The 27,889-nt window shown below is 31.7% G+C and overlaps 1 protein-coding gene and 1 long non-coding RNA gene across 3 annotated transcripts; both read right to left on the bottom strand.

Moving 5' to 3' along the window:
- Positions 1-6,548: 6,548 nt before the first annotated feature.
- Positions 6,549-8,526, bottom strand: LOC117121895. 2 transcript variants are annotated; one of them, XR_004447651.1, is made up of 3 exons: positions 8,512-8,526; positions 8,072-8,278; positions 6,549-7,351 (listed from the first exon to the last, which is right to left on the bottom strand). It is a non-coding gene; the product is annotated as an uncharacterized LOC117121895 (long non-coding RNA). The 2 variants fall into 2 exon arrangements; XR_004447650.1 differs by lacking the exon at positions 8,512-8,526 and having other exon boundaries at positions 8,072-8,397.
- A 972-nt stretch (positions 8,527-9,498) lies between these two features.
- On the bottom strand, positions 9,499-26,714 carry LOC117121894 (ribosomal protein S6 kinase beta-2-like). Its single transcript, XM_033267286.1, has 10 exons — positions 26,459-26,714; positions 25,251-25,291; positions 24,486-24,603; positions 20,233-20,301; positions 16,639-16,786; positions 15,788-15,946; positions 14,246-14,336; positions 10,978-11,068; positions 10,045-10,086; positions 9,499-9,607 (listed from the first exon to the last, which is right to left on the bottom strand). The coding sequence occupies exons 1-10, from the start codon at positions 26,537-26,539 to the stop codon at positions 9,530-9,532; spliced, it is 918 nt and encodes a 305-aa protein (XP_033123177.1). The 5' UTR covers positions 26,540-26,714; the 3' UTR covers positions 9,499-9,529.
- Positions 26,715-27,889: the final 1,175 nt, after the last annotated feature.

Genomic DNA, 27,889 nt, shown 5'->3' with positions numbered 1-27,889 from the left:
TTTCTGTATACGGACCGAAATTATGGAATGATACTCATGTTAAGTTTAAAAATTGCAATAGAACCCATAATTTTATAAATCAGATGAAGAAATATTATTTAGAAATGTACCAATCTTAACTTTTTCGAATTATTTTAGTATGTATATTCTGTGTGAATTATGTGGTTGTGTGTGTGTTTACGTATGTTTGTGTGTATGTGTATTAATGTATATGTATGTATGTATGTATGTGTGTGTGGGTGTACGTGTGTGTGTATACATGTATATGTGTACATATACATGTGCACGTATGCATATAATATATGTGTGTGCATATATATATATATAATTATATAAATGTATATATACTTGATATGCGTTTTTTTTTTTGTTATTAGTTTTTTTTTTAACTTTTTGTCTTGTCGGGGTAAAATTGAGACAAGATTTGCTTCTATTTTTTATCCTAATTAATTAATTTTAATATTGTCCACTTTATCAATTTATGTATTTTTATTAATTAGTTTAATAAATTTTAATTGAATTTATATATATGTATATATATATATATATATATAAAGAAGTTAATACACATTATAAATATACATTACATGTATATATACACCGTATATATATCCTTATACACACATATATATATATATATGTATATATTCCTATATAAAAATCAAACCGTCTTTATATATAACATAAATAATGAGAAACGAATACCATGTGTATACAGACTTCGGAAACACTTTAGTAGAGAAAACCAATATTTTTAGACCTATCCTTAGGTATACTTAAATATATATACATTATATAATAAAGTATATATTTTAAATATACATATATATGTATATACATTTAAATATATATATATAGGCCTGTGTATATATATATTATATACATGTATAAAATCATTATATAATAGGTAAAATCTAAACCATGTTATATATAAATATAATAGGAAATGAATACTATATAACAATATGGACTCAGAAAAACTTTATTGGAAAAAAATTTCAGTATATTTAAATATATGCCTAGTATATATACATATATATAATAATGTACATTTGATATGTCTATAAATCAGCTGTATGTTCATATCGTTATTATAATTTTTTTTTGTTATGCTTTTTTTTTTTATTACTATTTTAATATTATTGCTATTAATATTGTTTGTATTATTGTTAATGAAAACAGAATAACAAAGGTAAGACTTAAAACACTTTAATTTTGGCATAGTTTGGCTTTGCATTCATATTTTTTTGGTACCGTATTATTTCGTAAATATACAGTGATTTGGGGCCGAGTTGACTTGGGACCGAGTTGTCATGGAGCCGAGTTGACATGGGGCCGAGTTGATTTGGGGCCGAGTTCACCTGCTTCCGCCCCATGAACCGAGTCGCATTTAGAATATTTTAATGGGAAAGCCCTTTAATGATGTATTAAATCTTAATACCGTAATTAAATATTAATTTGTCGTCACACATGAATGTATAATGTTTTATGTTATTATCCACAAAGAAATAAAGGAGATACACGAACATGCAGTGAGGCCTACGTAGACATGTAGGCATTTACTTTGTGTTTTAATTTTAATGTATTGTAGCCTTTTGACGTATTATTATTTGTTAATCTTGTCATTTGTCCACAGGTATGTTGGTGGTAGAATATCGTTAACCAGGGCCGCGAAAAGGACATCATGTATTAATTATTGGCATTGTTATTGTAAATGTTATGGTACGGTTCACATAGTAGGCCTAATGTTTTCAATGTTTTACGTATTTATACAACTATAATAATAATAATAATAATAATATTTATTCGGCAGAGTAAAAAGTATACATACAATATTCTTGCCAGGAGTAAGTAATAGGCATAAGCCCAAACAGTGAACTGCTCTTACTCCATCATCAAAAACAAATACAATGACAATACAATATAAATATATACAAAAAAGTAAATTCAAAATAAATAAAATAAATAAATAAATGGGCCCAACGTTGGTGGAAATGCAAGAATTAAACTGAACTAAATATATAAAATAAAATATTAATCCCGCATGCCGTCTTTGAGATCCTCAAAGATGATCCTATCATCTTTCGAATCACAAATACATTCTTGTTATTGATTTTCGGACCTTTCAAAGACTTTGGTTTATGAATGCTGACCATCTCTAATTTCGGTTTCCCCGTTCAATCTGAAAGCTAGTTTCTATGTATTTATATATAATATCAAAACTATATTTTACTATGTTGAAACAAATTCATGTGGTTGTTCAAAACCAGATAAAACCCCCAAAACCCCTATAACCTATATTTTACTTTGTTTCCATTTATTTGTGTATTTTATAAACATGATTAGCAGACAGCAGAAGATTCGAAGTTCTGCCATCTATTTTAACATTATTGACAGTTTGCAAAATTGGTCTATACTATTGTTTAAAGCTTCAAAGGGAGCTTTGTTTTTGTAGGTAGCTTTGATCAGTTGGGTAAGGATGCTTTGATCTTTAGTTTATTCATAGCTATGTCTCCTACTAGGGGTAATGTTTTGATTAGTCCAACACTTTTGGTACTTGTGCATATAAGCTTGCAAATATGGATAATTTTTCATTCCTGATGATGACATAATTAATGTCGAAATATTGAAATAATGTTAACTTAGACATATCTAATTAAATAAAGTCTCCATAGTCTTGTATTTCTTGTACAGTTCATAATATAATGCTATAAAAAATGTTGTTGAACAAGGTCAATTGAAACACAATCCGTATTTTCATGATCTTTGTAAGAATCAGCAGAAAAACGACTAGTTGAAAAATAGCCCAATTTTGGAAAAAACACAAAGCTCAGAGTTTTTGTTGAAATTGGACAATTTTTTTACCCTGCCACTTTCCGGATGTTTTGTGTTCTGTGGCACCTATGGATCATTTCTCTCGAACTGACGCCATAAGTTTTGATCTGTTGATTAAAAGCAAAATTGTGACTGGTGCGGAATTTTGTTGAGCCTGAAAAAATGTTCCAGCATATTCCATCTGTTTCTCAAAAATATTATATATTAATTTATTCGTTAACAATTGTAATAAAAGGCAAAACATATCATGTATGTCTGGTTCATGAGTTTATTTATTCATTTATTCATGAGATATATCATTTCAGTTGTAAACATTTGCAAAAAAAAAATGCTAAGGCCATCTGATTAACACTATTCACATAAATGTCCTTTTTATATCACCCTTAATAACTTTACAATCACAATTTCCTGCACATTTTCTCTTTTTTCTTAAAAAAAAAGAAGAAAATAACTACTAAAATTAAGATTTTAATGTATTTCAGCATGTATCTTCAATGGACATCGGAATGAACTTTTAAACAAGTTTTATTATTTACATCCAACAGTTTGTTACATTAACAATGGTGATTTATCAATAAAGATTTGTTTGTAGTCACTATTGCCCACTATTGACCACACAAACCACCAAATAGCACTAGTAATCGCCACATTGCTCTGTTGTGATACGAGATACGAGAAGCTTTATTGCAATTTTTTATGATAAAAAATTGAAGTTGATATTGGAGAGTTGTTATTGGAGAGAAATTTAATGTGTGGGACAACATGATTACATACAATAAAACTGCAATCAGATACCAGATTATTAATGGAATAAATTGTCTGAAATTCCCTTTTAAACTCAATCATTTATGTTATTGAATAAAATATTGAAAATATGATATTAGAATTCCTTATAAATAATATGCCTTATGCAATATTCAACTTGTTGCAAAATGTTCATATTTTACCAGCAATGATATACATACTACACCACGTTATTCATTCAATACAGATCTGAAAGAACTGGTACTTTACAGCATTCTCAAAGTAAACACTGCCCTCACCAGCAAACTTGTCATCAACAATACAGTTTTTACAAGATATTAACATTATTATAATTATTAACATTGTAATAGTACATTTCAATGGTGTTACCAATATATCACACTTTGCTGTTTGTCAATTGTTTCTCATAAAACAAAGGGGAAAAGGTATTATTTCTGATACACAGTTATTGAATTCAGATGCAAATATACAAACATTATTAAAAATCATAACATGCTTAACAATATACTGTATTGTATATGAACACGAGGCAGACGTGACAGATACAGAAAAGTGTAGGGGTGGGGAAGGTGGGAGAGCTTGATGCTAATTACACTTCATATACAGTATAACACCTCTTAATTCACTTTGGTTATTAATACTAATCTCTTGGAAATAAGAATAAAAAAAACATATGGTACAGCCTTAGTAAAATGGCTTTCACCAGACAAGACACTAAAACGGTAATTGACATTCAAATTGTTAATAAAGAAGTGCAATCACAAATTAACTCAGTAGCTAGGTAGGAGTATTTTTTGTGTGAATAACACCAAGAATAGCCCACTAAATCCGAAGACTTCTTTCTAGTGGGGTCTTTCTGGGGATGAATTGGGCAGCACACCAGGAGACAATCACTTAATATAATAATAAATAATACAATACACCATCAACTAACTAAAAACTAAAATTTCTGAGGCACTTAAAAGAATTAATTGACAAATTTTGAAGGTTGGTACAATAGTTTTTAAAACATACATATTTTTTTTATACAATTATGTATTATGCTAACATCTGAGATAAACAACCTTCAAAATGTTTCCAAACATTTTTATCTTTGTTTGCTTGATTGAGGGATATGTACTAGACCTGCGTTCACACTATATCATTTGAGACTGCAGAAAGCGGTACTGATAAGTGTAAGCAAGTGTTCACAAGGCTTGTCCCTAGCATGTAAGATTTATAGTGTAACTCTTGATGCAACCATAACTACTGTAATTGACCTTCCCAGAGTCTTAATCAAGTGACAAATCAGGACAAGGCCAGGAATATGCGCATGTCTTACAAATATGTGTTGTCCCATGCTACTGTTTTGTGGTATGTTAGCAATATCATCTAAGGGACAAGGCTTAGAAAAAAGGTCCGTTGTCATTGACAACAATTTGCTGACGGACTCTGCTATTATCAGTTTGCTGATTAATTTAAGTAGTTTCAAATGTCCAATGGTTTTATAGTAAATTTTCAAATAACAGTTTGCAACACAAATTAAAATCAAGAAATTAAACAATATTTACAAAAATCTAATTATGACTGAAACATAACACTTGATGCATAGGTTCGTTGGAAGCCACATATCAACTACTGTCAATAAGCTTTCAAGTGGATTTGTGCATTCACTCTAGATACTTTGTGCATTAGCAGAATTGGGACCTACATACTGTATGTGTATTGTAGGTGTCCATGCAATAATGTTTAATTACATCATATGCAATAATGACATCATAATTTGACCTTTGACATCACATCACAATTTAACCTTTGATATCATAGGCAATTATGGCATCATAATTTGATGTCTGACATCACAGGCAATCATGACATCATAATTTGACCTTCAATAGAATTTTCCTGCATATCCAATTAATTAAATTTATTAATACTAAATAATGCATGGTTTTATCGTGATCATTTTGATTCATAACATGTTGTTCAACGCTTTTTCCCCCTTGCCCTGTGCTTCCCAGCCCGTATTACTTTCCCTTTCTTTAGGTTATCACTTTCAGGTTCACTACAGGTCACTGCCTTCCCACTTGCCATGTCCTTCCTAATATCAATTACTTTTGCCTTTGTTTAGTTTAATACTTTGGGATGCAGCATAGCATCGTCCACTACTTTCTCACTTGTCCTGCCTGCACTGATATCAATTTACATTCCCTTCCTTAAGGTCATCACTTTAAGAATCTGGCACAGCACTGGCCCTCCATTTCACTTGCCAACCCATTCCCAATATCAGTTTACTTTCCCCTTCTACTGTATTATGGTCCCACCCTTTCTCTCCTGCCCTTCCCTATATCAGTTCTACTTTCCACTTCCTTTAAGTTTATCAGTCAGTATTCTTTCCATTATTTTATTACTGCTCACAATAAAAATTACCAGAGTAGTAAGTCAGCCTCATGCATACCACATTTAGTGTGACTGGTGTACACATAGTAAAGAGGAACATTCATTTCCAGAAGGATCATTCAACTCAGATACCTCATTCAATAATCTTATTAACAGAATGCTATTTTATACAAATTTTTTGTGGCACTTATTATGAAATTATCAGTTGCATTATTGGTTGCAAATTTAGAATGAAACCATAGTTTTACTTTACTCAAGATACTAGGAAAACCTTATCTACTAAAAACAAATATATGACAAATATTCAAATAATATTACATACCATAAAACCTAAAATTGAAGCCCAGTGGGCTTAATCTTGAGATGGAGCCCATCTCGAATTGAAGCCCCCTCTTTAGTTTGTGAAATTAGCCTTGAAAAGAAGCCCGGGCTTCTTTTCAAGACAGCACAGGCTTCTTTTCGAGACAGTACAGTGTGTACACCGTACATGAATTTCAAAAAAATAAAAGGTGTTTTATTCAGTAGTTTAGGTAATTTTAATGTCAGTCAGTTACACTCCATGATACATATTGACGTTACAGTGGCCGTATTTATTGTTTTATGGTACAAATTCACAAAATTTACAGCACTCATTTAGAAAAGAAGCCACCCTCTTTACTTTGCAAAAGTAGCCTTGAAAAGAAACCCATTTAAAGTTTGCAAAAAAAGAAGTCCAGGGCTTCAATTCAAGGTTTTATGGCATGATTATTATTGGTCGAAAATTCAAAAATTCCAACATTTAATTTGTTATAATTTAAACTCAATACTGATATACTGTATAAGACCTACTGCCTACACTAACATCACTGTCGGGTATTCTAATTTGTTGGAAATATTTTAAAGTGAAACAAAAATATAAAATAAACCATTATATTGAATAAATTAAAACAAACTTAACTAACACACTAATTCAAACACTAAGCTAAATTTCAAGCATTGGTATCTAGGGAAAATAACTATACTAATACTTCTTTACTTTAAAATTAATCAACAACATTTATAATTATCTTTATTGTTGCAGCATGGTAAAAGGTTTTCCATGATCAATCATTTATTATAAATATGTCATATCTTGGTAACCTTAACATTACAAGAGCCAAAATATTGATCCAAATTTTCAATTCCTACATTGAGCAGTACAGTACTGACATTCTACCGCTTCAAAGCCAAGGTTTACTCCTTAAAATTGAGTTCCACTCTTATCCACAGCGACCATCACTCTCATCAATGGTGATGCTCACTCGTATCCATTGCTTCCAGTGAATGACTGTTTCCCCCCATTTTGGTTAACTCCTCGTCAAATGCAAATTGTAGTGAGTGTTGCCGCATTGCACTGAAAAGATATTAACATAAATTTATTATGTAAAATCTCATCATTATACCTCTGGGATCTCACAGCAATGTGGAATTAAAAACTGGTCTAAATGTAATTATATTTTTATATGAATGTCTTTATTGTCTATTTTATTGTTGATTGTACAAAAAAAAAAAAAGATTGAAAAAAAAAAAAAAAAAAAAAAAAAACCAGAAAAATAATGAAATAAATTGAATTTTTTTCTCCAAATATTTTCCATCTTATTGGTTAGATGCCAACTCATCACAAAAATGGATTATACATAGATTGATAAAGTAATTACATGTATGTTGCAATAATGAATTTTCATAAAAGAGATATTGACAATTATCAGACTTCATGTTCCCTTTGAGATTGCAGTACACCAAGAGATCCCCTACTCTTTTCCGAAAAGAGTATATTTGTGTTCTTTAACGTGCACATAGACCATATTGCACATAGGGCCAACGACTTAAACGTCTCATCCGAAAGACGGTACATAATTGAACTTGCATTTCAGCCCTTCAGCTGAAACATAAGGAGAGCAGCGATGGGAATTGAACCGGGGACCAAGAGATCTCCCCTGTTCAGCGCACACACAGTGGCTACCACCAGTTTAGCCAACTGAGCTAAGCAGGATAGAGTAATGAAATCTTGACCTTAAAGGTTATTCACATAATTCTATATGCATAAGTAATAAGCATTTCAGCATTGTAATACCTGAATGGGTTTCTTGGGCTCTGATGCGTTATCTTTCTAGGAGATCTTGGTTTCAGAATATCTTTTTGTATACATTCCAACACTGATGGAGCGACATAAGTAAATCCCTGAAAAAAAAGGAAAAGCACTGCTTCTTTAATTAAGTCAATGTCTGATTCTTGCATGAAGTAGGAGGATTAAAACCATGTACCTGTAATGCCTAATCTCCTCTGTATAGATGAGCAATTGTTTCTGGCTACAGAATACATTATAGTATGGAAATGGCAATTTCCAGAATAGGGATTAAATCAAGTGATGTTTATATTGTGTATTGATGTCTACTCACCTCGGCATAGATGAATTGTTTCTGGCTACAGAATACATTATAGTATGGAAATGGCAATTTCCAGAATGGGGATTAAATCAAGCGATGTTTACACAGTGTATTGATGTCTACTCACCTCTGTATAGATGAGGAATTGTTTCTGGCTACAGAATACATTATAGTATGGAAATGGCAATTTCCAGAATAGGGATTAAATCAAGCGATGTTTATATTATGTATTAAAGTTAATCAGGATGTAAAGCCCAAAAGAATAAAGCAGAATGCAATGTAAACACTGTACTCAAACAAACTCTAGCAAGTTAATAGCACAATGGTGTCAATGCACTCAAACATTCAAATAATACATAAGTATGTTATATTATTTTTAATAAAATTCTCTAGGAAAGAAGGGAACATTGTTTTGTATTTCGGTGTATAGAACATGATGCACATGATGTAATTGTAGTATTCAATATGATATACTTTGTTTATACAAATATAATTTTATACATAAATACTTTTATATACACTAATAACATCCTGTATTAGCATTTTACATTGCTCAATGAAATGAATAAAGTAATGCATACCAAAAATATTGTTTGCATAACTATGAGCCTGTCTCTTATACACATCTAGATGTGTATACTCCTGCAAACTTGTACTATTTGCATGTTTTTACTACCTCATTACCAATTGTCTCACAGAAGTCAGTGCTGATGGTTATCATTATGTGCAGCAAAATAAAATAAAATATGTTAAGAAAGCTCATTTAATCAGTTCTCCCCTAAGGGATTTCTTCTAAAATGGATTGTGGATATCAATATTATCATATAAAAATTTAAAAAAAACCCCACACAATTGCATCACTAGGAGAAGCTGATGATGTTTATACCTATGTAGACTACACCCAGTTTCTAATTCATAATACACAAAAGCTGATACAAAGACACTCCTAGCACTGCAGCAGAAACCTATTGTAGACCAGCATCAAGACAAACACCCCATTGTCGACCACCCCTACCTTACAATGGTATAATCCATTTTTGGGTGGCTTTGGACAGGGGTGGCTTTGGACAGGGGTGGCTTTATTCCGATTTCCGGATATTTTGTGTGAAGTCTAACCCATCCCGATCTACCAACGACTTGATCAACTATAAACATACCTTTCGTATAAGATCCTTTGCTTCTGGTGTCAAGTAAGGAGGAAGAACTAACTTTCCTTTCAAAATCTATAAAAATAACAATGATAAATGTTAATGTCAGTAATTAAAGAGAATTGTATTCTAGTTATTTTATAAACTAAATCCCTGTCCAGAATTCTAAACTGTTGCCCCATATAGTCATCATGTGCCTGCCTATATGTTATTTTATAGTTTTGTGTATATGCATTGAATTTGTGAAATAAAGTTTATACATACGGTCATGATGTGATGTCATGAGAGAAATCCTATTAGCTCTGAGGATTTGAACTCAGGCCACTGTGACTAGAAGGCAAAGTACCTTAACCACCAAGCAAATGATCCACAATAATGAAACTGTTGATTTGATATCTACCTTTGCATTTAATCAGTAAGTAAAGACTTTTGCATATGCTGTATATCTATTGAGACCACTATAATATTAAGGTATTATTAATATATTAATTATATTTTCTTCTAAAACTCACCTTTTCAATAGTTTTTTTCCTATTATCCGTAGTAAATGGTGGCTAAAAATAGAATACAAATACACTTGTTTATTATATATTATCGCATTATAAATAAAAAGCAGCAAAATGTTTACATGTATTTTGTAATTGAAGTACCACCTAGAGAGAGAGAGAAAGCAGCTTAGCTCAGTCGGCTAATCTGGTGGTAGCCCCTGTTTTTGCGCTGAAATGTGGAGATCTCTAGGTGCCCTGTTCAATTCCCATCGCTGCCTCTCCTTGTGTTTCAGCTGGAGGGCTGAAATATAAGTTATAACGCACCGTCTTTCGGATGAGACGTTTAAGCCGTTGGTCCTGTGTGCATTTATGTCCCATGTGATGTTAAAGAACGCAGTACACTCTTCGGAAAAGAGTAAGGGATTGTCTCCCAATCACCACCAGAGCACCCCACTGGAAAGAAGTCTTCTTCTAGACTTTCGTGGCACTATTCTTGGTGTTTACATCAAATAAATTTAATCAACACATAACATCATATTATTTTTAATAAAATTCTCTAGGAAAGAAGGGAACATTGTTTTGTATTTCGGTGTATAGAACATGATGCACATGATGTAATTGTAGTATTCAATATGATATACTTTGTTTATACAAATATAATTTTATACATAAATACTTTTATATACACTAATAACATCCTGTATTAGCATTTTACATTGCTCAATGAAATGAATAAAGTAATGCATACCAAAAATATTGTTTGCATAACTATGAGCACCAAGGAAGATTGTATACCTTGTGTTGCACACACAAAATCGTTACTAGTCAAATATACATTTTTAATAAATCACAGATAAATAAATAAACTTATAGTGGGCAGATCGACGATGCACACTGACGCATAACCCAAGTGGGGTCCTCTGTCAGTATATATTCATATTCAAAAGATATACTTACAGCTCCCACAAGCATATCAAACATTAATGCCCCAAGACTCCACCAATCAACAGCTTTTGCATGACCTGTCCTCGTTAATATCTCAGGTGCCCTGGTTAAACAAACAAACAAAAAAAAAACATTGATTCATCAATCAGAAAAATATACTTAGTAAACAAATATATGTAAATGTCTGCTAGAATTATTAGTGTTTATAATGGTAATGTGGAATGCCAGAGGCATACTGTATATGGTTACAAGAGGTCATTTATTATTATAGGTCTGTCAAGTGATAAAAATCAGAAAATACATTACAGTAGTAATATTTTTGGTTGGTATTACATTTAAAGAGGATTGATAAAAACATAAAACAAAAATTCAAGTTAAAAAAAAATTACAATAAATTTCCTAAGATATCCTTCACAATAAAGAAAAATCAACATATATATTTTTTGGAAGGAGATGAATTTATTTAACTTAATAGGGACATTGCTTTTGAATAAGCACCTATCAATAAAAGCATTCATCAAGATATATTCTACAGTACTGTGAATGAATATCAAGGCATAAACCTAACACGCTTTGATTTTCTTGTAGTTGGAATACTAAAGTATAATATTGAATAACCGATTAAAATGAGTTCTTGATGATTTACAATCCTTCAAAAAGGCATGTATAATAAATCATAAAATTGGGATAGTAATTATTTGTTCATCTGTTAACAATTGAAAGCTAACTAATTACTTAATATAAGCACATACTTAATTATACAATGTAATAAGCACATAATTAATTATACAATATAAGATTAACAAACAATTCAGATACTATAGTTTGTAGTGTTAATGAATATTAAATGCAGTAACTAATATACAGGTATTTTTAATGGTTAAATCATCATCATAACAAAAATCTTGTGAACATTGTTTATATTTATTACACATTATAATTTAAATTTGTAGAATTTTCAGAGTTGTTGAATCATCGAAATTCTGATACTGATTATTTTCATATGCAATAAAAAATAATAATTGTAATAAACTCATTAAAAACCAATGTAACTTACAGAGTATTTTAATGATTTAATACTGATGAACCTTTCTAATTTTCGTCCATGTGATTAGCTTATAGATTTTGTAATTTATTTTTTATTATATTTAATAATTATGCAGAAATATTTCTAACACTAAATGTTTTTAGAAAAATAAACTTAATTGAACAAAAGATAGTTTTCAACTTATATATCAAAACCTAATAATTTCCATTTAAAAACGTAATAAAAATAAGAAAACTAACCATACATTGATGTTAAATCTACTGTAAATGTCAAATTTAAGTCATATAAAGAGACGATAACAATATTCAATTATATAAGCTATGATTATACTGTGGTTTAGTTGTTGCTAAGTAACATATCCTTCCCCAAGGATGCAAACAAGCGCTCAAATTGATTTGAACCCTGATCTTTCAATTGAAAGCCTAAAGCCTTACTGTTACACCATATTTGCCACACACAGTAATTCAAACCAAAATTGTTTCATCTATATAATCTTGTTTTGCTTTGATAGGCAAGATATGTCTAAAGGGCTCAATTCACCAGGCATACTGTGAACTTTATCAGGTATATTATTTGCTGAGTACCGATGACAGATAACAGGCCGATCAAGATAACTCAACGTGCATTCAATTTGTTTCAACATGGTAAATTATTAAAAATAATGACATTTGTAATAATTGAATATTGTTACAGTATTTATTTGTATTCAACTCTGTTTTGTCTGACATAAAATTGATGGATAACAATACATTTAAATTCTATCAAACAATGAACAACCAAAAAAAATAACAATAGAACATCAGATATTATCAGATATTTGTCAGATACATGTGATAAAATCAAAGGACTGATGTGCCTATAATAACAACCATCCCACAAGGTTGGCAGGCACCTATATAATATTGCAAGAACTTTTCTGCCTATAACAACCATGTTGGCAAGTGTCCACATCTGTATGTCATTACAGTACATAATATCCAAGCTTGTTTCAAGGAATAAGTTGCCATAACAACCTTGTTACCGTGACTGGCAAGTGTACAGTAAGCATGTGTCATGAGATAAAATTCAAGCATAATTGCAAGTTGCCTTTAACAACCATATTAAAAGCATGGCAAGGTCTGTAGTTGGTGGTAACAAACATCATGTGTTTGCTCATGTCTTTACTGTATCCAACATAAAAATAGCTATAGTTCTCATGAGCAACAGGAAAATATAAAACACCACCCCCAGAAAAGTTACTCTTAAAAATTACAGTACAGTAGAATCTTGATTTTTCGTATGGTACGGGACCAGAGGGCGTACGTAAATTGGGGGATTCGTAAAATTGAGGTTGGGTTAAATTTGGGTAACAATGTTACCTAGGCTAGGCCTACGAATAGTGTTTAGTGTTTTTATTCATCACTTTACGATGTCACAATAAGGTGTTCAAATAAAACCATGTGTCTAGTGTGTATTAATTCATTACTTTATATCTTTAATTTAACTAAAGAACATGAAACTATTGTAAGATTACTAATACAACAAAGGTATAACTTGGGAATTCCCCTTCATGGCTATTCTAAGCAACAACTACGGTGCTGTCTGGGCCTGCTGAAACCATGTGCACTGTACTGGGTGAGCCAACTAATTAGCGTTCATGTATGTGAACCGAAAATCATGTGCACTGCACTGAGTGAGCCAACCAATTAGCGTTCGTGTACAAAATTATGCCTACCCAGCTTAGTAAACTTCGTGTAGAAAATTTGATCAGACGAGTTTTCCATATGAAGGTAAAGGAGGAAAGAAATTATTTTGAGCACCATTGGTAGTTGTTCATCTCGCTCAGTTCACATGTTTTAGATTATAACAGCCCGGTAATAGACTCAATCAACGCTGCTGTTATGAAAATACTTTGCATATATGGTTTGTTTATTGTTATAGTACTGAAATAATAAGCGGACAGAAAGTAACAAATTTGTCTTTTTACTTACAGTGGCCCTGAAAAGGGCCATTTGTTTTAAATATTTTCGGTGTTTTTTTAAGACGTCATCATCAGTACGAGGCATATACGTAAAACCAAGGGTTCATGTAACTGGGATATGTAAGAATGAGGTTCTATTGTACATGTTACATTTTGTAGCATCATTATTGGCTGAGATGTCGTTATACTTCCAATGACGTCCATCGCCAAGAGCATTAGAGCTCCTGTAACCTGTAATCAATTTAATTTCTCTATCAATAAATGATACTCACATGTATTCAATAGTTCCACAGAATGTGTGAGTCATGTCGCCCTCCTCCACAGATTCTTTACATAAACCAAAATCTGTCAACACTACATGACCTGCAAGATTTGAAATTAATTGCGAGATCTGATAAGCACTAGAAACTTAATTAACAGCAGCAATAGTAGAAATAGGGTGACGTCTGTTTCGTGTAGAGTGTCCAATCTTGTGAATAAAAGTCAGATATCACAAACTAATAATGCTATAGGGATAAGATGAAATCTGTCTTGTGTAGAATTTTATAAGTGTGTTCAATCGAATTTAATGGCCAAGTTTAGAAAATGTACTACAGTATCAAAAAGAAATGTTGTAGAGATGTTGTAGGGTAAAGTCTGTTTTGAATACAGTTTACAATAACGTGTCTTATTTTGAGATTGTGCAATAAAACTGAATGTGCAAAATGTACAAAATCACAAATGGCAATGTTGTGGGAATACTGTATCATGAAGCCTTTCTTTGTGTAGATGTCGTCAGTGATTCAAAAAGTATGGTATGCAATCAGTGAACAAATGACACAGCTTGGCATTTATACAAGATCATGAACTGTAATACAGATAAAGTGAAGTCTATCTGCAGAGGTCTATACTGATTCAATTAGTGTCCAATCTTGAGGATGAATGGCAAAATTGGCAATTGTACAAGATCACAAGTTTAATAAACTGTATAAGTCTATTTGGAGTAGTGTTTGAAAGTGATTCATATAGTGTCTAATCTTAACAATGAATGGGAAGATGGAATAGAAAACTTGGAAAATGTACATCACAAAACTATACTACCTTAGTTCCTCAGGTAAGTGGCGGCTCTAGGATATAATTTATAGGGGACTAAGATGTCCGACTGGGGGAGCTAAGTATTTATGGGTGTAAATATAGCGCACAGCGTTATCTGAGGGCCGAAGGCCTAAACCAGGGGTGGGCATGCCCTCCCAAAACAAGTTTTTTTTTTTTTTAAATGGGACTTCTAGATGGCTGGAAATGGCTGGGATGGGAAAACTAGGCCTAATTGTTTTTTTTGGTCCGACTGCCAGATGAGCTTTGGCCGAGGGGTGGGGCCCCCCCATTGGCCAAGGCACATCTGGCAGACTGATGGGGGGACTTAAGCCTACCTGCCCCCCCCCACCACTGGTGCCGCCACTGCCTCAGGTTAAGCTCATCTCAGGTATAAGGCCACCCCTTACTTTACCCCTAATTTTACGTACCAGCCTTTCCTTAAGCAAAAACTCAGGGTAATAATTTGAATGAATAGCTTAGCTGACGTTTACAAAATATTCAAATATAAAAAAACAAAAAAAAAACATATCAAATATTGACTTTGAATAAATAGGCATGCGATGTTGAAAAATTGCATTTTGACTGAAAAGGGGATTCTCCAAGTATGAGCCCATCCCCCAAAATCAGCCCAATTTTGTGCTCAAGAGGGATAGGCTTACACTAGAGGAACTATGGTAATAACAAAAAAAAAATATATATTTTTATAAAAAATAAGTACTTGATTATAATGAATTAGTTACCTTGGGCATCCAGCATAATGTTTTCTGGCTTGAGATCTCTGTAGATGATCCCTTGTTTATGTAGATGCTCAAGAGCAAGTACTATTTCAGAAAGATAGAAACTAGCTGTGTCCTCCAGGAATATACCCTCCCTCTCAAGATGCATGAACAGTTCACCCCCTGTAGTAGTAGTAATAATAACAAAAATAATAAATTATAAATCATTCGAATATGTGACATTTATAAAGTGCTCTACTGTACACCAGAAATCCAATTGCAGATATAATTTTATAAATTATAATTATAAAACAGTATTAGATATTTTAGATGTGTAAAACCTAATTTTTTGTGCATTATAAAATGAGTAATTATGATAAATATAAATCTAAAAAACAACACGTTATATTGGAATAATGGCTTAAAGTACTGTACTGTAGGTCTATATACACAAACAATATTGTGATTGAGCAAATACACTTTTGGGCACAATAATACCTTGAAAGTGACCTTGAATTACAAAAATGATATTCTATCTAATTATTTTACTCTAGTGTCACTAGATTTGTTTTAGTTTATTAGCTTTGACAATTAATTTATTAATAATTTTGCAGATCTGAAAAAAAAGCTCCTCATTCAAAGAAACAACACTGAGCAATTAACAGCCTTCTTGTATTAAAATACACATTTATAGAACAATTAATGATTTTAATATCTCACAGAAATTTGTTCCTGTGTTAAAAAAAAATAATTCTTCAATCTTTTAAATTTTAGTTTGAAAAATACAATTTCTTTCTGATCCAATAGTCACCAATTTAATAAATTTTTCACTCAATACACACTTATTGCTGTATAAATAATAAGAATTGACATACCACTTAAATATTCTAAAATAAGGTAAAGTTTGCCACCAGTTTGAAAGGCGTAGATTAAATCCACAATGAAGGGATGTTTGACAGCTTCTAGTATATTCCGTTCAGCCTTAGTGTGAGCTGTGTCCTTTTGATTGCGTACAATGCTCGCCTGCAAGTAATTCAAACAAACTATTATTATTATTATATTATTATTATTATTTAAAAAAAAAAAAAATTATTATTATCACTACAATAACCATATTAAAAAATCAAATATTACAGATTAGTGACATTATAATAATATAAACAATTTCAGTTGCGGATCCAAGGGGTTCAGGGTGTTTGGTCGAACCCCCCCCCCCCGCTCGGAAGTAACGTAACAAAATACTACTGAGTCCTGGCTTACAAAGGGCATGCTAACCTACTGTACCTAGGCATACAGTAGGTTGGCAGATCAGACAAATTAGCCTTAGCTCAACTAGCCTTCAATACTGTATTAATAAAATTAAAAACACCGTTTTTGGTTCGACGATGGAATAATTTATGTAGGAAAGTGCGTTGTTCATGCTATCGGTTCATCCATCCATGGAAGAAAGACTATTGTACATATCCAACTACTGTATCAATAGTGTTGGAATATAATAATATATTGCCTATATCTTTGATTTTTTTTTCTTTATAGGAAGAGATAAAATTACCTCACCTTTTTTAAGAGGGAGAAAACTTTGAATTTTGAAGAACTTAAAGGTCATTCGAAGACACCTCAGAAGTTGGGAAAGCTCATTTCTGGCCATCTAGGGCCATCCATGGTTTTTTAAAGAAATATTTTGAAACCCCTTCTTTCAAATCCTGGATCCGCCACTGAATTTAACAACAAATAGGAAATAGAATTATTAATCATTTAGAAACCATGATACAGGTGAGTGGAGCTTGTTTCATTTAAAAAAAAAAAATCATGATATATCATTAATAAAAACATACTTTAAAAAACGCTACATTAATACATTGTAGTTGAATGTTATTTACGATGAAACCACATGTAAATCTGCACATTTGTTATCCAATGTGTGGGTTACGCAAATGTTATGGGTATATTATACACTAAGCCATATAATGATTCAGTGTACTTTAATGCATAATCAGCCTAGTACAGTAGTAATTCTAAAATTGATCTTACATCATTCAAAAAGAGTAAAACTTTCTCTCCCTCTCCCTCCCCACCCCACCCCTCTTTCAAAACCTTGGTCAATTAGAATTTTTTCTTCCAAGGATATTTTCTGTGTAATCTAATGCCCAAAACTAAAAGAATAAATGAAAATCAATCAATACAACAAGTGTCAGTAGAAGGGAGTAACCAGGGTAAACTGGGGGTTTTCCCACCAACATTAAGGCAAAGTTGCCTCTCCTATGAGTACATAACCTTCTAATTGAAAAATATTATCTTCCTGGTGTACAGGTAATACAATGCTTCTAAAGACATAATCACAAGACTTAAATCACCTTTTTTTCTCTATGAGTGAAGCATTGAAAGGTTTCAATTTCATGTGTTTCTGGTGATATTTTGGTTTCACTTTCAAAGAACAAGGGTGAGGGATTGATTACTCAGTTTAGCTTCCTTCAGTTTCAAAGGAATAAAGACAGGCATATACAGTTAGGTATGACTCATTGATTGTTAGTTATAAAGAAGAAACTTGCGGCCTAGCTTGTATCATAATATGTATCATTCCCGATGATGACATAATTAATGTTGAAATATTGAATCCTGACATGATGGCGTGCATTTCGATACTTGGAGTATGTATTATACTATCTTATCTGAGATTAATCGGTGGACCTTTCGGTTCTAGCTTGTATTCTTATTATATTATTGTTACTGCACCAAGTATTGTACTTGCACTGTTTTCTGAAGCGCCTTCGGTGATGCTAATTGGTCGGTCTAATCAGGAAGCCTTCCCAATTGCGTCGGGGACTGCATGCTAAGCAGTACAACGATTGCAAGGAAAATACTGTAGCGACAATGTAGCGATTTTATGGAAACCAGGCTTAACATGTGTTTTTAAACCCGAATTTAAAATAAAATAAATAAATAAAATACACAGAGGCTTCCGCATCTATCTGAGGTGCCTTGCTCACTATTGAAATCTTCTTTCTGATTACTAAATAAAATAATAATTATATACTTTTATATTTATATCTTTGTTCATATGAACTAGAATCTATTGAATGTCACACTTCGTAGATATTTATTCATTATGAAGAAATGTAAATATTCGCTCTGCAGAGCACTGTACGACACTGAGAATAAAAGCAGTTTAGTTTAGCAATAGTTTAGTTATAAATATATATATAAATACATTATAACATCTATTAGATTGAGTCATTAAAAGGTGCACAGTATTTTTTACTCCACTCCATGTTGATATTATTAAAAAAGAATACAAGGAAGTGTCCATGGTTTTTTTCCTTCTTCCTTTCCTATTATATATATAAGCCACAAAAAAGTGTAATTGCATACTTTGGGATTTGGCTCATACTTGGTTCAATTAGACACTCCAATAAGAACCACTAAGACCAACTCTGCTGATTACTTACTTGTCTCTCTTTTCTATTTTAAAAATGGTTACTTAACTTTTGATTTATTTACTTTGTAATTATTATATTTACAGTATTAACAAGATAATGAATGAAATGAAGATTAAAGAATATTAACAGTACAGCATAACAAACTACAAATACTAAAAATAACAACAGTAAAAGATAGTAATAAAAATATGGTGTGAAGCATACAATTGGAAAGTCCAGTGACTCAAAATTATAATGAATGAGGAAGTTAAAAGCAGGTATTATATTACTTACTTACAATACTTAAAGACAGTGACTTTCTGCTAAAAGTACTTCGTGGGTGGTTATGTTAAAATGTCCTTTTTATTACCCAAAATATCTTTCGTGAGACAGAAGTTTGGATTGACCTGTGTAGTGAGCTTTCTTCTTCTCAATAAACATGGTTTCTTTAAAGAACGCTGTAATTTTGGTTTCATCTATTTTGTCTATTACTAAAAGTTGCAATGAAGGAAGTATTACACCTCAACTTCTGCTAAAGCCTAGAAATAATTTAGTATGGGCTTTTATAAGATTTAGGCAGAGAAGAAGAAGGTTTTTGCTCTATAGTTTTTCTCGAAATTTCCTTAAAATTTTTACTGTCTCTTTTGTTGTCATAAGCTTTTCAGCAATCTTGGCTTCCCCAACAGCTGAATCGTAAATATCAAAGTATTTTCAGTCAACATTTTGCACTTTCGCTTTTCAATGTTTATATTTAATGAACAAGCTGACAGAAAAATCAAAACACAACCAGCGTCATGCTCTGTTGGCTTTTGACCTCATGTCAGGGGTTATACAAAATACGGTATTTTTATAGGCAGCGGAAATGGGGTGTGAAAAATATGGTATCTATTGCAAAGTACCGGAATAATTCCACAAAAAAAATATGGTATATAAAATACGGTATAGTTCTATGAACCCCATTTCTGCTGTAAAAAAAAAACGTATTTTAAACATACCGTATTATACAGCATTTTTTGGGCAGCAGAAACATAGAAATAGATGATGTAAACTTACCTTCTTCAAAACCTTCATGGCAAAGATCCTATTAAGATGAGCACCAGCTATCTTGCGTACCTGGAACACCTACAATCAGAAATAACAATCATGTCATAGATCATGTCAAAGGTGATACAAAGGAGCATTTGTGTATTTTTGTCCTCAAATTGGCCACAATGTTACCACAGAGCACCAACAGACTAGGATAAAGCTGCCATTTTGGACAGCCTATTTCTTTTTTGTGGCTAAACCCCTGGATGGCAGTATTGTGAGTAAAAGCACCTTCCTACCATTTGCTAGGTAGTCCTGTACCACCAGGCCCAAATGTCATTCAGCACAACGGCTACTAGCCACTTTGTATTTTTATAGGATATTATTAGTTCTAAATCTTTCAACTAAATATATTCTAAATTTAGATCTTCTAATTTGCATTTAAATTTATTCCCAAATGGCTCTTTGCAATTACAGATGATACCCAGTATGCTACAATATGGACATCACCAATACAGAACAAGCCAATTTACAAGATCAAAATATTAATAGAATGTATTATACTATAAAATTTAACAATCAGTAAAAATTTATTTATTTATATACTACTTTTTGCATAAATTATTTTACATTTAAATTCTATCCTGATTGTCCTTTAAGATCCAGCTGTAGTGAAATATGAAAAACCAAAATTTTCTTAAATGTCAAATTGCTCAACTTTCTATAAAATTTAGATCAAAACAATTCATTTTTTATAGATCAACAAAATTTTTACTACCGAAATCTTTATCAGTCAATTCTATGTAAACTACCAGACCCCTGTATTTTTTTTGTCCATTAATTTTATAGTTTTTTTGGAAATCCTTAGTTCATCATGTTCTTTATTTTGTTTTTGATTTACAAAAATACATTTTTATTCAATTAAATTTAATATATTATTCTTCATAGACTGCTTTCAAACGTGGTATTTCCAATGTTTCCCTACTTTCCTCTGTTTACTGTCACACTCAAGTTGAACATTTTAGCATATTTTATGCTAATTTAATTTATGTTTTCTCTGGCATCAGAGAGTCACTAGACAGTGATTCAGTTTACTTTTTGGCAATCCTGTCCGGCCAACTGAGTGTTGTTTTTTGCTCTCTGTTACCTTGTGTTTGTCAATTTTAATGTTTTTGGATGAAAAATATATAAATATCATTATTCTCAGTGTATTGTTTGTATTGAAAGTTACCCAACAGAATATACTTTAATTCCTCATAAAAATTCATTTAGAAAATGTAATACTTTAGTTGCAGAAAAGGGTTACACTATGTCTATAAATGAGATTTTATTGTGCATTCTTTGAAATGATAATAAAACATTAAATAAACTTTGGTTAAAAACATATGAACACTGTACAATAAATTTTAAGCAGAGTCTGTTAAACTACCAAAAGGTTATTTCAGATCTCTGAATTACATGGATAGACACAAAAGATAGAAAAAGGCCTGATCTAGCTAACTGGTTCAAAAACTAGGGATTGAGATTCAGTGGCTGAAATGTAAAGTACAGTAATGCTATGAAACACAGAAACAATAAAATACAAAATGCTCAACAAAAACTTGGAAAATTTTGGGAGAAAAATGTGTACGCGCTATTATTCAGATCAACCTGGAGGTCAAACCAGGCCCCCCTCCCCTTCCCACAAAAAAAAACAAAAAAAAACATAAAAATGTGTTTAATTCAAGTCTGATTATAGTTTTTATATGCTGCAATAAGTGAATGCTGGATGGCCACAGATGAATGAATCTGTCTAGGGTCACATTTGATTTGATTTGAATTTATTTGATTCCAATAAACATACATACAGACAAAATACAGTGATAAAAGATGCAGAAACAAGAAAAATATTAAAACAGATAAAAAGCCAGGAGAAAAGTTGATATAATTACAATAAAAGTCAAGAACAAGGAATATGAAAAACAGCAAAAGGATAGCCCACAAAAGATGTTGTAAAACAATCCTATTTCCAGAGGGTCCTTATAAATATAAAATTCTAATAATTACAATATTAATTCTTTAAAACTTTAGGATAAAGATAAATTTAATAAAATATAACGGGGGGAAACGCTTTACCATAATCAAAAGCTTTCCTGTGATAGAACACACATTTTTACAACCTTAATCTAGTTCTTAATCTTAGAAGTGATTTTGGAATGTTCTACCTCAATCAACCACTAATGTTACATCTACTGATGCCTTCAAAACCTCTCTGTCATTTGTATGTAAACAACCAAGATTCTAGCTACAAACTAGGCCATGCAATAAACTACTTTCTCATAAGCTTTCTACTTGGCAGGTCACTTTTTTTGTTAATTTGACAAGGCAAAGGCACAAGGCAAGCTAAAGCACCACCACAATCATGCAATGTGCATCATCACATTATTCATATACTAAACAGTATAATCAATATTTAAATTAATTTGATTATTTCCAACATGATGCATCCTGTACAGTACATGGAAATCTTTAATCATATTTATCGACCATTGAAAGTGGGCCTCTACTCAAAGTTACTGAATACAGACAAAAAGGTGAGGATTCAATCGGTCAAATATTGACTACTGTAGAGTCTCAAGCGAAAGATTATTATGAGTAGAACTAGCACATCCGAAACGTAAATCAATACAAAATTAATCACCTAACAGGAAATAGAATAGTCAGTAATGCTAAGCACTTGTAAAATACTTCTTTCTCCATAAAAGATGAATGTATTGCAAAGCTCCTTCTTTAAGTAAACCACTCTCATTTGTCATGAATTTTTTATTGCAAATCAATGAGTTCCTCGTCATTTACTATGGTACCTTCATTTTAAAATGTCGCACCCAATACATACTGAAAATACTCACCTATTAAATAATGGCATGTAATGTTGCTATTTATCCTAATGACTGAAAAAATGGATACTTAATGCCAATATATGGCATTGTGTATTAGGGCAAATTTACTGCTGGTATGCCTGATTTGACAGATATACTTTTGTCTAAAAATATTATATATAAAAAAAAAACTAAAAAATTTCCTAGAATTTCCTACAGTAGATAACCTAAAAAGGTGTTACGTTATTTATGTAGTTTTAATCTAAACAATTTAATTAAAAAGTGGCTATCGGAGTATGCTCAGAGCGGCCGCGAGGGAAAGCGGCCGCGGGTCGATACGCAGCAATTTGTATGAAGCGCCAAGCGTGCAGTATGCAAAATGTATGTCGGGCAATGAATGGGCATCAGAGTTAGATATTAATACTGTTTTAATCAATTATCAAATTAATGTATATTTTCTTCCATATATAGGGCCTAGCCTATATAAATCGAGACTTAATATTTACTAGGCCTAGGGGCCTATATGGTTTATTTATATTTAGTTAGTTTGTTTATATATTATATCAAATATTATGATTTATAGTAGGCTTATGCCTATTTTCTTACAGAAATGAATGGTACTTTTTAAATCGCTTCTTTAGTTTATTCATGGAACTAGGCCTATATGGTTTATTTATTCGAATTTCTCTAACTTGTGTTCTGTTAGTGAATGAACATCTGTTTGTCATTGCATTTGAAGATGATTGATAATTAATAATAATAATAGTAGTAGTAATAATAATAAATTAATAATAATAATGACAATGTACAGTATCACTAAGTGTAGACCTATGTTTTTCACACTCATCAAATTTTATTACATTACGATATGAATGCTATTGACCAACGCTATACCGTACCGTATCCCAATCAATCGGTATAGCGCTACTACTGGCGTTCCATACATTTTGAGCGCGGCCGCTACGACCCTAATCCCTATGCTCATGCCGAGATGTAGTGCATTAAGATACCGAGAGTTACTTTTAAGGTTAGGGTAAAGCCAAGTCAACCAATCAGCGCATTGGGATTTTGATTACTTCAGCGTAATCATAGCCGCAGCCTTTAATATCTTAAAAATTAAGTCAAAAAAGTCAAATAAAATTTTCACTTCAATAGATTATTTTTAAACTTCAACTTAGTACCTTTGTGTAGTTTTGTCTATTATGCCTAGTAATGATCCTAATTTTTTAGGCATTTTTTCCTGAATGCTCTATAAGAATGATTTTAAAAGATATTACGACCTACTTTCTACTACCATAGAAATGCTACAGCTGCTTGCAACCCTTGCACAATTAGTACCGTACTATTACCGTGAAGCAGATTCATATCATCTAATAATAATTTAACAAATAGTATACTCATTGTTCTGTAAGGCCAACTCACCTTTCCATAGCCACCTTTGCCTAGAACTTTAAGGAGCTGGAAATGTTCAGGACCGATGCGCTCTGTACTGGGATTCACCAATGCTTCGCTTAGGGGAACCGACTCAAACCCCTCAGCCCTGTATAAAAAAAAAAAATTTTTTTAATTCAAAATGTTTAATTTCACTGTACTGTACTTTCCAGACTATTCTTGATTTTTCATAATCAATTTTCAATCACGATTAATGGAATTACGTTATGTTTAATTATTAGAACCATGAAAGTAAGGTAATGTACTTTAATATCAAACCTATCAACTAAACTGTATGTGTTTTAGAATCATTTTGCAAGAGGTAGTAATAATCGTATAGCATTTAATAGTGTAACAAAGAAAAGTAAAAGCAACACGGCAGTAGGTATAGAAAAATATATGGGAAGTATTTATAAAAAAAAATCATAATCACTACATACTACCACCTCATTCACATCAAGTACATTATTAATATTATCACTACTATGTATGTATCCATTCAAAATAACATTGTGTTATATGTTCCAAAGTAGTGACATTTGTATTTTTTTAATGTATTACAGCATTACGCAGAGCCAACTCTTGTACTGTATTGTCCAATGCAATTATTAATGTGATACTTTTTGATACACAAATTTAAAGTTTTTTTCTGTATGACTTTTTGTAGTATATTGACAAATAAAGTTATAATTGTAATAAGTTCATTCTTCTATTTTTGGTTATTTTACAATTTATAAACTTGATGTTGGTACTTACATCTCAATGCCAGAGCTTGAGCTGGCACTCAGAAACTCTTCCTAAAAAAAAAAAATATATATATATATATTAAATTATATCAAAAAATATATATGTTATATATATTAAAAATAATGTTGTGAATATATATAAATATTTACCTGTCAACTGGTGAAAATATGCTGCAGTGAATGACTGTGAAATTAAGGCCTGGTGAGAATATTTTATTAATCTATAAACTGATTATAATTGTGCTATATAAATCCATCTATTATTATTATTATTATTATTATTATTATTATTATTATTATTTATATAATAAAGAAAGAATATTATACATAAACTTAGCATTCTCCGAACAGTGAACAATTCAGGAGTCCCAAGTAGGGAATATGTAGCCATACTGTAATGTTTTTAATTGCACAGAAACCAGCTCAAATTTGCGTGGAAAATCACTAGGAAAATAGGTGCGCAGAATCATAATACATTGTTTATTAAGATTAGGTCAAAGCCCAATTTTCTATAAAATCTGCGAAAATCGGCCTTTTTCTGAAATGCACGGATGGATTTATAGGCCAAATTTTTGTGCGGAGGATATAATCCCTGCACAGGCCGACCTATACAGTCTGGATCCGTAGTATATTCAGTTGGTTTTAATATTATGAAATGTCATACTTTATTTAGTTTTAGCTCAAAGAGCTCATGAATAGGAACAAATGTCTTAATCTGTGATTAATAGAAGGGCAGAAAAGGTAACAATTTAAAAAAAGTATTTATATTTTTTTCAACTAATCGACATCAATGTTTTTAAAGCTCTTGATTCGTGATTTGCTATTTATCTAACGGATCTAACAATGGTAAGCTATTTTGCCAACCATAATTTGCTGTGGAAGCTTCAATATGACAGGACATTTCATCACCATGATTCGTCATATGACAAATTCATATATATCACACAATCAATTCTACCTCCCCTAGGGCCTACTTAATAAAATTCGGCATGGCCGACTCTCTGATCTAAACATCACCAATGTTCACGTGTTGTATCCCAATAAGTATTATATTTCCAACAAATGACAGAATGGGCCTAAGCCTAACTCAGGCACAGAGATGAGCGACCTGACACCACGTCGTTAAGCATCGTTAGACACTACTCAGTAAAGTAAAGTAGTCAGATGCGCTGTGAAGAGCTTAGGCCTAGCCTAGCTAGGAAGGCGATTTCAACTTACATCGGCATCTACGTCGATTGCATCTTCCGCTCGTCCGTCGTCATCTTGATCATTGATCTCTATATCAAATACTCCAGCCATCACTAATTATGTTTAAAACATATCAACACAATCAATCATAACATATGAAAGCACCTTCATAGTAAATTCAGGATAACATTATTGTCCCTCCAATACTTTATGTCGAGATTTCGACACCGGCTGATACCTTTGCTGATATGGATCATGGATGAGACACCAGACACACCGCCGGGTCAACCAACCGTAACAATTTGTGTAGGGGGCGCTAGACATAAAAACTGTACGTTGTTGTTGCTGTACTTGCGTGACATTAGTAATTAGGAGGAGCACTGAAAATATGTAAAACTGAATACGTGGAGAGAAACATATTGCAAATAATATAGTACTAGTAGTACAGTACTTGTTATTGTTCGGGGAAAATATTACAACAAATCTCTACTGTGTAAAACTGATCATTCTTGTTTTTATGAACGGAAAGCTGTGGTCAAACAAGGCGGTACATAGGGTAGGTACAGTACATAGTAGCAGGCTGAGTACCGACGCTTCCTCTACCAAAATCACAAATACCTGGATTCACCGGTACAAAGATAGAACTACTTAGGCTATGCCATAAAAAGGAGACTTTTACTTGTCTGTATTTAAATCAACACTTTCCTGTATTAATCATAAGAACTTGACAAGTACAGATAGATCCTGCCAAGTGTCTACGTAGAAGTAGGTTATAACATGGGTTTGTTTACTTTTAATTCTATTATTTACTGTGACAACTGGGTGGCAATATTCATATATATATATATACAGACTTTTATTTTTTTTATAATTTTTATAATTTTTTTATTTATTTATTTATTTTTTATAATTCAGTCCACATTTTATATTGGTTCATTGGAATTAAATAACTTAAAAATTTTTTTCTAGATTTTACCACCTATTAATTTTAATGTCTTTATACAGTAGTAATGTTATCTCTGCAGAATGAATTTTATATATTTTTGTAGAACGGTAATGAGTGCATTTCTACGTAATGGCGGTGTTGACCGTAAGGAGTATGTATATCAACCACTGCAACCTTCTGAGGAGATCATTGAGCTTCATGAAATCGATGATGATTTGTTTAATACTGACAAGAATAACCTACAGATGAAAGATGAAACCAATGAACCTGAAGGTACAATTATTGTAAAATGTGAATTTTAATGTAAATCCAGAAGGAAAGAGATGTCAGTTCTGTGTAATAAAACAATGTAATACATTATATCTGTGAGCACTAGAAAATAAAATTTAAACTGGCCCTTGATGAGATTATATCTGTCTTTTGAGACCAAAATTGATAAATTTACATAAGAATATAATAATAATAATAATAATAATAATAATAATAATAATAATAATAATTATTACAACAAAACA

The sequence above is a fragment of the Anneissia japonica genome, unplaced genomic scaffold, assembly GCF_011630105.1.
Source record: "Anneissia japonica isolate Jap-2015-1 unplaced genomic scaffold, ASM1163010v1 scaffold352_len1594369_cov220, whole genome shotgun sequence".
Lineage (NCBI taxonomy): Eukaryota > Metazoa > Echinodermata > Crinoidea > Comatulida > Comatulidae > Anneissia > Anneissia japonica.
This window is presented reverse-complemented; position numbering and strand designations above follow the sequence as displayed.